Raw genomic sequence first — 15,884 nt, 5'->3', positions numbered from 1 at the left:
AGTTAAAGAAACATGAATGGTTTAGAAGGTCGTTAGAAGTTTTTAGAATACTCTTTAAAAAACATTTTCTTATCTTGATATGCCAGTGTTTCAAGGCTTGTTCCCTTCACTTCTGTGCTTAGTTTTTGTTGATTTCATTTAAGATTCTCTTCAAACTAGGAGAGGTATTTCTCCAATTTGTGATTTTCTTTCTCACTGTCAATGCCAATTTTTGCACGTTATCTAGAATATAGCTTTTACATGGTTTTGTAACCGGTGGTGAAGTCTTTATATAACCTACTTAATACAGTAAGTAGTAAACTAGACTCCTTGGAGGGGAGAAGCAAATTCTCTTCCTATATTATTCTTTAGATCTCATTTCATAGAAAGGAATGACCAGAAACTGGGGTTTTTCCTTATGGAACACTTTCGCAGGTTCAAGAAAAGAAGCTATCAATGCTCTTCTATCTCTACAGTTTCATCAGATACACTGAATTCTCAGAGCTACATTTTTGTAGCAACAAAATTTCTAGTATTAAAAGTTTCACAGGAGAGAGTGTTTCAGCACAACCTGTGTAGAATTCTGCACTGAACTAATATTCTGCTTAACTTATTTATGTTAATATCCTCCATGTCAAGGGTATATAATGAAAAATGTGTTTTAACATGCAATTCAGACAACAGAATCTTGAGAACCCTTAGCTTAGAGAACAAAAAACTGTGGCTTTCAAATCCTGCTAATCCACAATCTTTTCCATTGTTCCTGTTCCAAGCATCTAACCAACTTCCAAAATGCATGATGCAGGAGAGCAGCAAAACTTTTTCATTTACTTCACCATATAATAAAACTTTGAAAAAGGCACCTCATCCAAGATGGATAGTTAATACAAAACAGCTTTACTTACCAGATTCTATTTGTGATGAAAGCATTACCACTGACTGGGATGTTTCTAAATCATAGATGACTGTGCTGCCAGTGTTAAAAGATGCCACCATATGAGCAGGGTCACAACCTATAAAGTCAACTGATGTAGGTATTCCATGCTCTAGAAAGAGAGAAAAATGTCTTTTGAAAGAAACGTTTTAAAAATCCTTGACAGTTTAAACATTTAGTTTGTTTTATACTCATACTTCAAAGAAATTCACTCCCTCCTTTAAAATAGTGCTACAGCACCAGGATTACTTTATTAAAAGATTTTTCCCTTTAGTCCTAGTTTTGATAAATGGGGATAATGAGCCTGGATGCATCATCAGCTGCCTCATAACAGATTTTCAAAATCACTGCAAAAAACCTTACCTTTTTCTCCATTGTAAGTGCAAATACAGGGCATTTTTTCTGGTGGGTTCCATAATCTAATAGTGCCATCTGCTGAACAAGATAGTAAGTGATTCTTTACACTGCTGTAAGCAAGACCCCAGACTGCATCTGTGTGAGCAATTAATGTGCCAGCTAGAACGTTTGGCTCTGAAAAAAAACAACACAAAAGTTCAGAAATGAAACCTTCTCAGTGAAGAAACATTAAATAAGTATTTCTTGTACCTCAAGATAAATTAAATCCTACATAAACCTGTCATATGCCCCCCCCCCCCCCCCCCCCCCGCCCCCAGCCTTTCCTGTTCAAGCAATAGCTAGAAAATTACACAGGAAGTAGTTTTGCACAACCATTGCCATAATTCTCAAAAAAAACCCCAAACAAAAAAAACAAACAAACCACCAACACCCAAATAAAAAATTCCACCAAACCAACGAGCCAAAAATGCCCTCACAAACAACTAGGTCCCTTTTTCCAGAACAATTCATGCTTGTCATCACCTCTTCTCAGAGGCACTTGTTTCTTCCCTTCAAACTGAGCATCTTAAAGATGCTTGGTCACAGCCCTTGCTCTGTACAAGGTGCAAAAACATTTGACAGGATCAGCAAACACTGGCAATGCTGTTTTTACTCTGCATACTCTGACGACACAGGAGCATGCTCTAAAACTCTCAAGCACTGTAATAATTAAACCAAGATTATTTCTGCTATGGAATAGGGAAACACATTCTTATTTTCTTCTCTCTGATACCTCATAGTTATCTTTTATAGAGAGTTTCTTAATCTATTCTCTACCAGGCATTGAGTAGAGAAGTGAGACAAAAAGATAAGAAAAAATAAGATAAGGAAAAGAATAAAGCCAGAATTTAATTTTGTAGAAAATTAAAGACAAGTTGGTCTGGCAATCCAAAACCCTGCTAACAAGCTTTAAGGAGGAAAAAACATCCTATTAAAGCTCTTTTTTAAAAAAATAACCATCACTTGAGTAGAGACAGTTTTGTCTGAGGCCCATGAAAATCATACCAACAATCCTACCTTCACGAACAAATCAGACTATTCTCAGTGATCAGACTCTACTGAATAAATTTTTAGCAGAGGGGCATCTATGTTTTAGGGGACAGGGTGCAGCAGTCTTCTTAAATTGGCGCAAGACAGTACTGCTTCCCATTCCTGCCCATCTCAGTGCCACAGATTACGCAGCCTGAGTGTTGTATTAGCTCATTCATTACATTGACAGAAGGGAGAAAGGAAGAATTCTTGACTTTGTCCCATTCAGGCTTCACTGAACCATGGAACTGCACCCTTAGAAATACACTAAACACAAAATGCTGATCACCAGCAACAGCAGGAGACTGATGCACAGTTTTCCAAGCAGTTATCAGCTCTTTAATTTTAGAGACATCAGTTATGTGAACAGAGATACAAATCAGAAACATGGGACACAGAATTTGAGTACACTCATCTTAGTTTTCTGAGAAATTCCTATCAGGAAAAATAAATAATCATTCAAAAATCTGGAATTTTGGTTCAAATTCGTAAGCATAAGCATGCTTCTTAAATAAGAGTTATGATAATTTTTTTCTTTAAACCTCAGAAATTGCCAGTCTTCCTGTTTCAGTTCTGTACAAAGTAGATCACCAGTGCAAGCAGGAGTAATTAATGTTTACCACATACAAGAAGTTGAAAATACACAATTTAGCTGATAAATGGCAATTACATTTCACAAAAGCTCTAGAAAACAGATTAGCATCAAGCAGAAAATTAAAGCTGAAGACAACAGTCATAAGTTGTGTCTTTTAAAAGGTACTTACCATAGGTATCATATGGATCCACATTAGGGCTAGGCATGTTCCACCACTGGATGGTTGCATCAATACCACCACTGAAACACTGCTCTCCATTGGAACTAATTGCCAATGACAATACAGGTCCACTATTGGGAGAGACAGAACAAGAGGTTTATTGATACTGCCTGGATAGAAATGAAAATCTGACTTAAAAAAAACTGGATCGGAAAGCAGTTTAAAAACATTCAAACTCCAAAGAAACAATTCTGTTAAAACCTTTAAGTCTCAAGTGATACCAACTTCTATTAAAATATTCATAACAAATTCACTAAAACTATCCAAATTCAAGAAATTCAAACACCACCACCTTATTCCTCAGAAACAACAGTAACTACACCTACAAATGGTGCTTTTCCACAGTGCATCTAATGCCAATCTAATAGCTACTTATGCTGGAAGAGGTGGTTGCAGGAATTCAGAATCCTCCTAGTCACATGCTTGATCTCCTGATTTTTCACTCATTGAATCTGCATTCAACGGGGGTTTTTTGGGGTCCTGATGACTGCATCCATACTTTTAATTTCTCAGACCCGTATGTGAAGATACTAAGCAAGCCTAATAAATTCTAGCTTATCTTCTTTATGTATATAAAATCCACAGTCCAAGACATAGGCATCACTCAGGTGATTTAATTATCGTGTTCTACAACCTCTCCTTTCCATTGCAACTAACCACATTTGCCACTTCCTGTGCTTGCGTTACCATGGTCTATGCCAGTCGTGACAGGGACTCAGTTTTAACCTGTTTTCACAAAGTATAACAGACCTTGTCTATACGATGTAAAAATAGAATATATATTTGTGGCTTTTACACTGAAGTGACCTATGAAACCATGAGATAATGACAATATATTTATCAAGCATTAATTATGTCAAACACTTACATATGAGCCCTAAATGTGTAGATGGGTTCTACATCTAAAGAGGCACTCCTAAAAGAGAAAGGAAGAGTTATTACACTATACGAAATTTCTACTGAAAAGCTCTGAGAACTTTTAAGAGTTTAATCAATTTCAAAGGCATTTAAAACACAACTGATGTTTTATAAAAACCCATATACTTGCTTTTTGGCAGGAACTGTTTTCTGCAAATTCCAAAGTTTTAGAGTATGGTCCTCAGAGGCTGTAACCAGCACAGGCTCTACAGGATGAAAAGCTAATGCCCGGACTCCATCAAAATGACTGCGTAGCGTATACTTAGGGTTCCATGTCTTCCGGAAGGCATCTTTATTAGCTGGCAGCTTAAAAAAACAGAAAAGGAAAGGAGTAATAATTTTATCTTGGGTTCAAAAATACATATTACATGTATCTCCCTGTATTATAGGAAAACACGCTATTTTTGATTCAGCTAATGCATGTTCAATTTTAAACCTGCATTTAACTATTGATCTGTCTACATGTGTCTCTAACTCCCTCTCTCACATGCAAGGTAGTCTGCAGATTTTTCTACTGTCATAGTTTCTTTTGTCCCAGAGTGGAATGGAGTACAATGCTGAATAAGCAACAGGAAGTCTTGATTTTCAAGAACTGGCTTTAACTCTTTTGTGCAGTGGTATTTTAATTCTTCTTCCCTGAACAAAGATAAAGGTTTCATTGCTTATCATGTGGTCTGCACCCAAGGAAGAGATTACAACTGCTGAAAGTTTATTATGTTTAAGTGATAAATTAAATGAGCTTCAGGTCCCTAGTGATTAATCTTCTTCAGATGAGTAACCTGACCGAGAATGACAGGAAACACATAATTCTTGAATACTTCTACACATGAAGGTATGTACACACAAATAGGTAATCCAAATTTCAATACATATTTGTCATAATTTCAAGCATAAGATTACATATAAGTATTTTTAAAGTCTTCAATGAGTTTTAAATATATCTGTGAGACAGTAACTTAGTTACTATATGAAGCAATATATACAAACTTGACATTTATATATTGTGAACATCCAATTCATACTCTTAACCTATAGACTGTTAGGCTAAAATAAAAAAATTACAGCTGCTTGATATTAATTATAGGTAACTCTGAGGAGTTACCAGAAAACCTCAAACTCATCTAGTGACTGCAAGAGACTACTTTACAGCTTTGAATACAATTTACATTATGCAGAGAGCAGACCCTGAAAAGACTACATCCCATTTGTCCAAAGTTTCCATGAGGAAAAATAATGTGCAGATACTTCTCTCTGCCCCTCAAGTAATAAAAGGAGTTTAGAAAACTGACTTTAGTTAGATGACCAAAATTAGCACACTAAGAATGAACAGAAACTAGTCCTATCCTCTGCCTTGCACACTATCTATTCACCACGTAATTGTTAAAATGTTCCTCAACTATAGGCCAGAATCTCTCAGTATCCCAAGATATTTTCACCAACACTATTAAGAGACTAAAATCTCCCATAGCTAAAAAAATCTTAGTAACTTATATGTGTCAGGACTAAAATAAAAATCAGATCATAACATAAAATATGCTGTACTAAGTACTCTTGGACCAAATCTATATCCTGGACTGAATTACCACTACTCACTCAAACTAAATTTGATTCTATCCAAGCAAAATAAATAGAAAGGCTCAGGCAATAAAATTTACTGTTCTGAGTTACAGATGTGCAGGCACTTACTTTTGCCTTATATTAATGTAAATTTCTGGCCTAAGCACAAAGTATGCCAAATTCAGCTCAAGCAACAGAAACTTGCTATACTGACATGTAATTTGTATTATTTTTTTAATACCATCTAAATACATATCACAACAAAGCATTTTGTTTTCAGACTTCCTACTTCAGAGTATACTGAATATCACAATATTTTTATTGAGACTTAAATTATTTAGCACTACAGTGCATATTATATACAAACTCCTTAAAAAGAACAATCTTTGTTTCAGGAACAGAATGGAATTCTGGAGTTCTGCAATAAACTTGATAGATTTCAGCCCAAGCTGCATATTTATTCACCTCTCAATCTACAGTGGATAAGAGAAGGGGGGGGGGAGGTTTCTGAAAAAGAAATTCTGTTTTTCTAGCAGAGTCCCTCAATATTTTTAATCCTGATTACGTAATGTATTCATGCAGCTGGATAACTCATGTTGCCTCATGCATTTGTGGTTATCTGGGGCCTGGACAAACTAAAGGCAAAGATTTGAAACAGCAAAACATTTGGAATAGCAATGGTTAATTTTAGTGCACGTTATTATGTCTCAGATTAGACAGAAGACCTTGATTTTTATGTACAAAGTGCATACACACCACATGGATTTCTACTACAGTTGTGATGAAGAGTCATTCAAGAAAATCAGGACCGAATACAGTGGTCCTTATTCTTCAAAAAAAGGAAAAAAAATTAATTTTTTTTAATGGCTGTTGCAATTATAATTTCATTCTCAGCAGTTCTGAGGAATCTGCTAAAATGTGAGGTACAGAATTTACAGAAGTTATGAAAAACAAGAAAGGTACATTTCCTATATTAAGTACAGCTTTAAAGCCTTAATTTTTTAAAACAGACTTGAATATCTTAGTTCTTTTAGAAGGCACCATGAACACCTTCCTAGAAATCTAGTTATATATAAGCGTATTTTTTCTTGTTTAATTCTTTTCCCCCCCCATCCAAGTTTCCACTGAATCTTGACATGCTTACTGCAAGAGTAACAGAACTGGCACATCTTTAAGAAGAGATCTTTGCAACCTCTAAGACAAAACCTAACTACTAGTGCATTTTAAAAAAATATTACACCTCAGATAAACACAGTCAAGGGCTTGAAAAAGGGATTTGCTGATTAGAAAGGATAAAACATGAGATACAAAATGGGCCAGAGATACAATGGAAAAGTAGTAAAATGGGACCCTGTAACAATGTTCTAAAGTATGACAAGCCTCTCAAAACAGAAGATGGACACACTGCCCCATTGAGTCTTAAAGCTCTACTGTAAATGCCAGAAGATAAAGCCATGACAAGACAGGCTATGGAACCATACAGCTTCACTAGCTCTTTCTCCCTTTTCCCCTGAACTTTGGCGGGCTTTACTAAACAGGACCAAAAGGGGTCAGCTGAATCCTTGATCCTAGTCCCTAGTCAGCAAACAGCCACAGAATAGCTGATTAGAATAGCAGGTCTACCAAAACCAAAAGTTGTTCCCCTGCCCAAAACCACCCACCAACACCCAAACAAAAACTCTGCCTAGGTCAGGAGACAAAACTCTTTACATGTCCTAAAAAATCTTTACCACAAAATCTCCTTAGAAAAATAGAAACCAGACAAACACCACAAGAAATTGCTAAACAGATCAGAGGAGCAATCAGAAATCAGAAATGCCTACTTTCTAATACTTGCTCAATTAAACTTAATAAAAATCCCTTTTTGCCTTCATTTTGTCTGTATGGGAACACAGGCAAGCAACCTATCCGTTCTGCCTTGTAAACCAGTAACAAATCACACTGAAAGAAGCTACACCTCAGCTAAAGAAAAAAATAAAAACCAAAGACACCAGGGAAGGAAGATACTCCTTGCCCGCGTGTTCAACAGAATCCTTACAGCATAGTAAGGTGATGTGTATTTCCCTGTCTCAACCAACTACTCATCTACAGCAAACAGAGGAATTAAAAAGCAATACAGAAGAATCGGAAAGCCATAATTAGTAACTGTAGTCAGTGTCTTTCAATGTTTTAATGCTTTTTTTTCTTGATAATGTGACTGATTTGAGATTTCAAATTTAGATGCTCTGATAATTGCAGACTTTACATTTCACAGCGAGTCCTACAACAGAAAACTACCACCATCCTGTGCAGGTATGAATCCAAGAATATACATTTTTCTTATTTGGTTAACAATATTACTCCCTCGGCATACAAATAATTACATACACTGAGGTAAATATAAAGAACTAGATATCAAAAAGACATGACTTGAGATGACTGTACTGTATTATAGATGGCTAGTCTTTTGGACAACTTGTGCACTAAAACATTCACATACAGAAAAAGTTTCAGCTGTAGTTGAAATTCTTAAAAGTTTAAAACTTGATCTCCATCTTGTCCACATATCCTTTCCTTTTCAAAATACCACCCTCATCAAGGAGTGATACGTGAAAACTAGTGAAACCCTGTTGTGGCTTAATTCATGCGCTATAATGGCTCACACAAGCTATCTGAACAGCATGGACCTATTGGGACCAAAATGGAAGAAGTAGGATTATTAAGTGGTTTGGGTTGTTGGGTTTTGTTACTGTTGTTTTACTTAAACTAATTTAGCTGAGCATTACCTGCTTATTTGGAGATTTACTAGAAAAGAAGGTGGACTCAGCTAAGCTCATAGGGGCATGAGATGAAGATGTCCTACAAGTACAAGGTAAGACAGGGTCTTCTTGCACTGCAGATCAGTTACGTGGAACAACTTCAGAAATTAAGAACTATCAAGGAATTTTTAACCTGAAGGAACATTGTAATAGAGAACTAATAGCATCTGAATTTCAGTCTCTTCAGATTCATGACAGGATCTGATAAAAAAAATTATTATTTCCATCTATGTTATCTGATACTTCAGGTTTTTATTTACTGACACAAAAAGACTTCAGAAGCCACCATGCACTTTTCAGATATGCTTTAAAAGACAGCAGATATGCTAAAAGCACTGGGAAAGGAGGACTGGATAGGAAGGAGGGAAAACAAGTGATCATTACGGTCAATCACTTCTCATTCCTATTCGGTGAATGAAACAGGAAGAAAGCAAAAATTTACTTCATCTTTCATCTCCTGTATCAGCCAGATATTCAAGTATGAGATAACCTCTCCCCACACATCTCCTAAACCAAGCTGTAACTGAAAAGCCTCTAATGAAGGGTCTCAGTGAGAAAATTTTGAAAATCCAGCTACACTGAAGCAGTAATATCATCTTCATCTACAGGATCACTGACACCTTCAGCAAATTTGTGAGGTACTGCCTTCTGCTGCAAATTCTTTATCTCAGGCAGTATTTTATACTTGTGTATTTATCACCTCTATTCTCTGCTTTAAGTTTTTCAAGAGCAAAGGCAACTCCAAGTTCTATTCTGCATTGTGCTTTGCACAATAAAAAAGTATTGTCAGGTTTGTTGCAAGTACCACGAATTCTCCTGAAACAGTCTGATCAGTTGGTGTTGATTGTATTATTCACTGTAATGCTTCCTGAGTTTGTCTTGGCTCACCTGTCTATATTCCTCCTTCCTGGAATAAGAAAAATGGCTGCACACTTCTATGAAGAAGCTGTACTTCACAAAAGAGAACAATATATTGCAAAGTTGCAATGTTGCAGTCAAGTATGACATTTTCCACAAAATCAATCTTGCTTCTGAAAGTCTCTCACAGGCCATCCTCTACAGGCCAACTTTCCCTACACTACTGGAGTTCTTGAAGGAGACATCAAAAATTCCTTCTTCTACATGAAAGACATTATTGTAATCTCGTTAGCATATAAAGAAGTATGGCGTATTCACTATTACGGCATCAGAACAAATTAATGACTGCATTAATTTGATCTAAGATGCTTTTAAATCAGCATTGGCCTCTAACAGTACCTAAAAACCAAATATACTTTCAGAAAAAGTACAAGAATAGTGCTGCTGCTTCTCACTGCTCTTCCAGACTGCTACCATTTCAGCCCAGGAACTTGTTCCTTCTATGTATATAGTAATTCTCAATGGAGAGCTAATTGGAAAACAATGGATAATAATGACCTATAATAGAGATATGAAGTATTCTGCTAATACTGGAGTTGTAGAGAGATAGTGGGATCTATGCTATCAATTGTTACTAATAATCATTCCTATGACACTAAAAAAGCCAACCACAAATGAAGCCATGCAAGATACAGTATTACAGACCAACCCTAAGGCTCATCATACTAACTAGTCCATGCATTAATTGTTCAGCATACAGGTTGACTTGAGATTTTGGTGGGGACAAGAGGAAGAAAGAAGGGTGCTTAACAAATACATTAGATTTTTAGGAGAAAAAAGAAGCAGAAAATTCTGTGATCGTGAATGTGTGCCTTAAGAGCCACAAGTTATCACGTTACCTTCATAAAGTTTAATGAAGGGCAAGTGCGATCCACCAGACCTTGATACTCCAAAGTTCTGAACTTGGAAATAGGACAGACACACAATGCAATCCAATTGCAAAAACAATTTGTGATCTAATCTCACAACTGTAGCTGCCTCACTACTGAAAGTATACCATTTAGTTTTTTGATGCCTCATATTTACTGTCAGTAAACCAGAAATAACACTTAAAGAAAATAATCAACTGACAAGTTCAGAAGCTTGATGAGAGATTCCAAAGTGCTTTAAAATAAGTACTTCTCCTCATGCAAGTTAGCATTAAACTAAACTTTTCTTAGCTCTTTGATGAAGATACAGACAGAAGCATTTAAAACTTACTCAACCAAGTAAATACAGTAGTATTTAAAACAAACTCCCAACTATTCAACTTCATAGTTCCCAGAGGAATTTACTACTAGATAAGAGTAGTGGTTAGGAACATCTAGGTCTGGATGTTTCAAATTTAAGCTGCCTTAAACCATTTACAATTGAAGCTTTTAAAAAACTTTTCTTTGAGGTCCACTTTTTCAAAGATTTCATTGAAACTTTTTTAAAAAAGTGGTAATTTTCAAAACAATTGTACATGACCCTCAAGTCAGACACATTTTACATGTGATTTACACTAGAGATTTAGCGAGACAGAATGCAAAATCCTGAGACAGTTAAGATGCAAAGAGCTGAAACTGAACTCTGGTATTATGTTGTGTAATTTCCCAGAACTGTTATGTCATTTGAAATGAAAAAGAAAACATGAAAATCAATCTTTACTGTGAACAGGGCAATATATTAAACAAATTTAGAAAGTACTCCAAGTATTTGGAAAAGCTCTTTCATTTGTTTTATACAGTCCAGTAACAGAAGGATGGATAATTAACAGTTTCATCTGTTATTCAGGCAACAGAACTATGGAACATAACACTCTGCAATAACGGAGAAAAGTAAGTATTTGCTCTTACTTCATTGCAGCAATTAATAATCCTAGTAATTATAAATATTGAAAGACAACTATGACTAAAGAACAAGTATGTAGTCACACACAAGTATTTTCAAGACCCTGTAAAAAGCTATAAACAATTTATTTCTTCACTTCGCAGATTTTAAGCTTTCAATAAAATCCCTAGGAACGGTTTCCAGTACAAACACCATGTATCTAACTTGAAAAGTTACAGAAACAAGAGAGGTACCTCACCAACAACCGTATTAGTAAAAAAAACACCCAACCAACAACCACAACCCAAACCCACAAGACACTAAGTACAATGTGTGAGACTTACCTGAACCTTAACGAGCCATCAAATGTTACTAGCCAATGAAAAATTCATATAACACTACTGGTAGTAGCTTAATGAATATGGTCAAAGGAATGTCAGAATACTCTGGATTATAATAAAAACATACCCTAAAAGCTTACATCTCAAATACACTACTATATATAGTCTATGCTGTTAACACTACATAAACATAAAGGGTAGAACAAAGAAAAAAGTTAATATTTGTGTTTTGTACATGCCATGTCTTTGCAATATTCCATCAGTATATAATTGCCATTTTTTTCAAATTCATGTTAAGACAACAATCTGTATTTTATGTCATAAAATCTGAATTAAATTATTTCAGTAGAAAACAAACAAGTCAACTCAATTTTTATTACCCAAATTACTTAACCCATTCACAAGGTGCTCCCTCCTCCTCCCAAGTAATAAGTTTTTTCTAATGAAACCTCTGTTTTCTGCATCCGTAACGTTCAGGGTGAGGGAGAGGGGACCCAATTATTATTGATTAAACTGTATAAAGAATTTTAAAATAAAATTGCACTTACATCATAACTATAGTCTGCATCATTTGTTACTGTCAAGTCTGCAAGGTCTCCAAGGCCCAGTACACTTAACAACACATCATCAGAACCCATAATAAATGACTTGCCTCCTCCAGGTGGAAACGTTATTGGCTCAGCTACAAAGAACAAAACAGTTTCTTTAAGTCTCAATATAATTCAAACTGATTAAAAACTGTATTATTCATCACTTAAAACCAAAGCAGTTTAAACTGAACTTACATGTAGTACATACTGCCCCAACTAAAAAACAGAAAACATGAAGACACGCACACAAGTGCAAACACACACACATATATTAAATACACAATTCTTATATCATGCTTTGTCATTTGATTTCAACTTATTTTACAGAGGTGTTCAACAGTACTGATGAGTGACTTGACTGACATTACTTTACATTACAACATCAAATGTATGTCCTAGGTCTCCAAATTCTTGGCTAAATATTTCATTCACTACATCACGCTAGCTGTCTTCTATCCACTTGCAAATAAGTCTCTGTGCTTTATTCTACTCAAATACCTCTACTTTCATGTATAAGTATTTTTCATCTCTCAGGCTAAAGGCCTCCTGCAAAATATCTCTTCTACTTTGATTCTTTTAGATGATTACAAAATGAAAACATCTGTTATTCATTATTTCCCTCACTTTCTCAGCATGATTCTGGTGTCTAATTTAAAATATACTCAAATTATATTTATCTTAGCTAGCTATGACTTCCCCAAATTAAAATTCAACATCTCTGTTAATTATAATTTAGAATGAATACATGTTATATATAAACATTCATTCTGAATTCACATCTGAATAATAAAGCTTCAAATACTGACTCACATGCTTTATACTCTTCAGCAATTCTGTGTATCTCCTTCTATCCACAAATATCAATTTAGCAGTAAGGAACAGAACTAAAGGCTTACACATTGTAATACTTTAGCATATCTAAGAAGCTGCTTTAGCATCAGTATTCCCCTCTGTGCAAAAATTAAGACACTTGTTAGGTAGCATACTTTAGCTATATGTGAACTTCAGCTAAGTGCAAACATGTCAAATATGATTTAACATATTTTGCATATCTTTTAAAAATCAAACTTGCCTGACTTTTGGATTTCACTGATTTGGCAGAGTTAACAGTCTCATTTTAATGCCACCCCTTGATCCTAATCCTCTCAGAAAAACCTTGAAACTCAGAGAAAATAAAGTTTCCAGATCTAGAAAACATCCATATCCTGTTTTTTGTTTCACAAAAATAGCTCCAAACAAGAGGACTAATAATCAACACATTCCTGTTAGCAACATGCATCTTTATTAGTCTGTTTCGCCACTATCTGAATGGTAATCTAGTTATGTTCCACTCCAGCTGAAGAAATGGAACTAAAATCAGGTATAGTTACAGATGTCTGGCATCACTGCTACGGCTACTCAAAAAGGACCAACACAGCTAGATGCAAAAAATCACTCCAAGAATTAAACAAATTCTAATGCTTGAGAACTACAGTGCTATTAAAAAAATGTAACATTACTAGCACAGGCAACACAACTGTACGTGAGAATCTAAGAATATAATCTATGTAAGAATAAAGACCATTGCTCCTACAATTGCATAAAAAGAGCAAACAGTATTCCAACTATGCACAACTGCCTCTTTTTAAAAACATTCACAATCCCTACAAAGGTCTTGAATCACCAGAATGCTACATCAACAGCCAAAAAATAGCTTACCATGCCCTTATATGAATAAGCTTTTAATTTCCATTAATATTTTACCAAAACTCTGCATTTGACAGTCCTATTCCAAACCACTCTTATTCCAGAAAAAGCCATATTCCTGGAAAATACTCATTTTCCACATTCTCACCTATTCCCCTTATTAATGGGTTTGGGCTATTTTGAGGGGAGTGAGGGGGTATCCAGTCATCCATGCTTATTAGATGAGATCAGAATTTCTAAGGATTGATTCCTTAGTGAAAGTGTCTGAGCTGAGCATAAAAGGAGGTACTAACAATATGTTTGTATGAAGCTAGAAATAAAAATAACATCACAAACTATGTCTGGGTGAACCTAAATTGTGAAAGTCTCAAATTAATATCAATTGGCCCTGAGTTACTTCACAGACCAAGCTTTTCCTGGTTCTTTTCTGACTGAAAAAGTGTGGGAGAAAAAAAATAAGTTATAAAGGCTACAAAAAGAATCAGAGAATGTTTTTTCGAGTTTTGTTGCTGTTATCAATGTCTGGTTGGTTTTGTGGTTTGTTATTTTTTTCTTTTCTTTTTTACTCCCACAGGAAGACTCCAATACTTTTCTTTGGAATTTCCAAAAATGGCTCACCTCGACTGTCTTGGCAAGGTCCCAGCCGCCCAAATACAAGTAGCCGTTTACAGCCCAAACCTCCCAAGTCTTTACAGAACAGAGCTGATGACGACTGGGGAAAGGAGGCAATATGCTCATTTTAAAACTGACAGCACTTTCTATTCCTGTTGTAATGCTGGGACTCCTGTCTGGTCTTTAGGACAGGCCCACACAAGGTTTAAGTATGCCCTTAACATGTCATACCAATTCTTTGTGAAAATAACGTCACCTGTCCTTAACAGACCCACTTTCATAAGCTTTATAGTAAAAATGAAGTGATACCACAGAAAAACACTACCACATCAAGAGTCTACATGATAAATTTATCAAGCTTTATTTCCAGAGGTGAATATCCCTTTATTTAAAGCTTCAAAAGTAAATGTTATCCAAAATTTAGAAGCATATTTCACAATACTAAGTGTGCCAATATCTATGTGTATGTTGTATAACTACATTTTATTTGCACATTTTATTACTTTAAAATAAGACATATTCAAAGTTTAAAAATGGTTGGCAAGCTATTTTTATAAAAAGAAAAGGCAGGAAAGTAACACAATGAAAGATGATGTTATAGCTACTAAAAGACCCACGACTCTGCACATCAAAAACAATGCAGTTATATGAAATCGATAATTTAATAATTTACTTATTGAATGCTTTCATCTTTAAAAAATCAAGTATTTTTGTAATACACACAGTACAATATTATCCTCATAGCATAAGTAAGTTTAACTGAGATTGCAATCAATAATTATCAAGTAAAAATGTAAGTGATAGTGTAAGTTTCTTTGAGGTAAAACTAGGCAAAAAAAATGCAGTTATTAAATATTTGGTCAGCCAATCCCAACCAGCTCTTCTTACCTCAAGTTCTTGACATCATACATAATAACTCAAAATCAAACAGTAATATTTGTACAGACTGAAACTGCTTTAATCTCTAATCAGAGATGTATCTTCATGTGCGCTGTTATTCTCTACTATACAACAGGGACATCTTAATCTTCTTTTCCAGAAAGTTCATATGTGGTACACCAAAAGCAGCTGTTAATGCCTGGGCAATTAATGTTACTGCTATTTTTTTGTCCATCTGTAGATGGACACCCCCACAATCAATAGATATTAAAAGAGACAAATAACTTACATCAATAATGATTCTCCATACAATACACTGGATGGAGAATCATGCTGCAGTTGATTCTGTTTCTGAAGGTCATGCCAGTATGGTGAAATAGAACCCCCAATTTCTTATGCCCAAATCTATCAAGTATAATTATGGCATAACAATTTTATAATCTTAATTTAACCAGGCATTTGAAAGTTAGAAAGAAAACCCCAGCAAACCAGAAACACATCTTCAGAGGTATAGGAGGTATTCCCAGCCAACTAGAACCATAGTTTACTTTCCTGCCTGAACCCTCTCCTCCCTTGAAGAAAAAAAGTGAGCTTAACAATACGTTGTTCTCTGTAAGAAAACAAAACCATCAACCACCATC

The 15,884-nt window shown here is 35.2% G+C and overlaps 1 protein-coding gene across 5 annotated transcripts in view; it reads right to left on the bottom strand.

The window, feature by feature from the left end:
- STRN3 (striatin 3) overlaps positions 1–15,884 on the bottom strand; it is a 66,736-nt gene that overhangs the window by 4,779 nt on the left and 46,073 nt on the right. For all 5 annotated transcript variants that reach the window (XM_080397025.1, XM_080397028.1, XM_080397027.1 and 2 more), the window contains 6 exons: positions 12,025–12,158; positions 4,202–4,377; positions 4,022–4,069; positions 3,103–3,224; positions 1,277–1,444; positions 885–1,025 (listed from right to left, as the gene is read on the bottom strand). In XM_080397025.1, coding sequence (XP_080253151.1) covers positions 885–1,025; positions 1,277–1,444; positions 3,103–3,224; positions 4,022–4,069; positions 4,202–4,377; positions 12,025–12,158 — 789 coding nt within the window. The remainder of the gene's footprint in view (positions 1–884; positions 1,026–1,276; positions 1,445–3,102; positions 3,225–4,021; positions 4,070–4,201; positions 4,378–12,024; positions 12,159–15,884) is intronic.

Source organism: Falco punctatus (genome assembly GCF_963210335.1).
Source record: "Falco punctatus genome assembly, chromosome: 7".
Taxonomy (NCBI): domain Eukaryota; kingdom Metazoa; phylum Chordata; class Aves; order Falconiformes; family Falconidae; genus Falco; species Falco punctatus.
The sequence above is the reverse complement of the archived record's forward strand: the minus strand, read 5'-3'. Positions and strand labels throughout refer to the sequence as shown.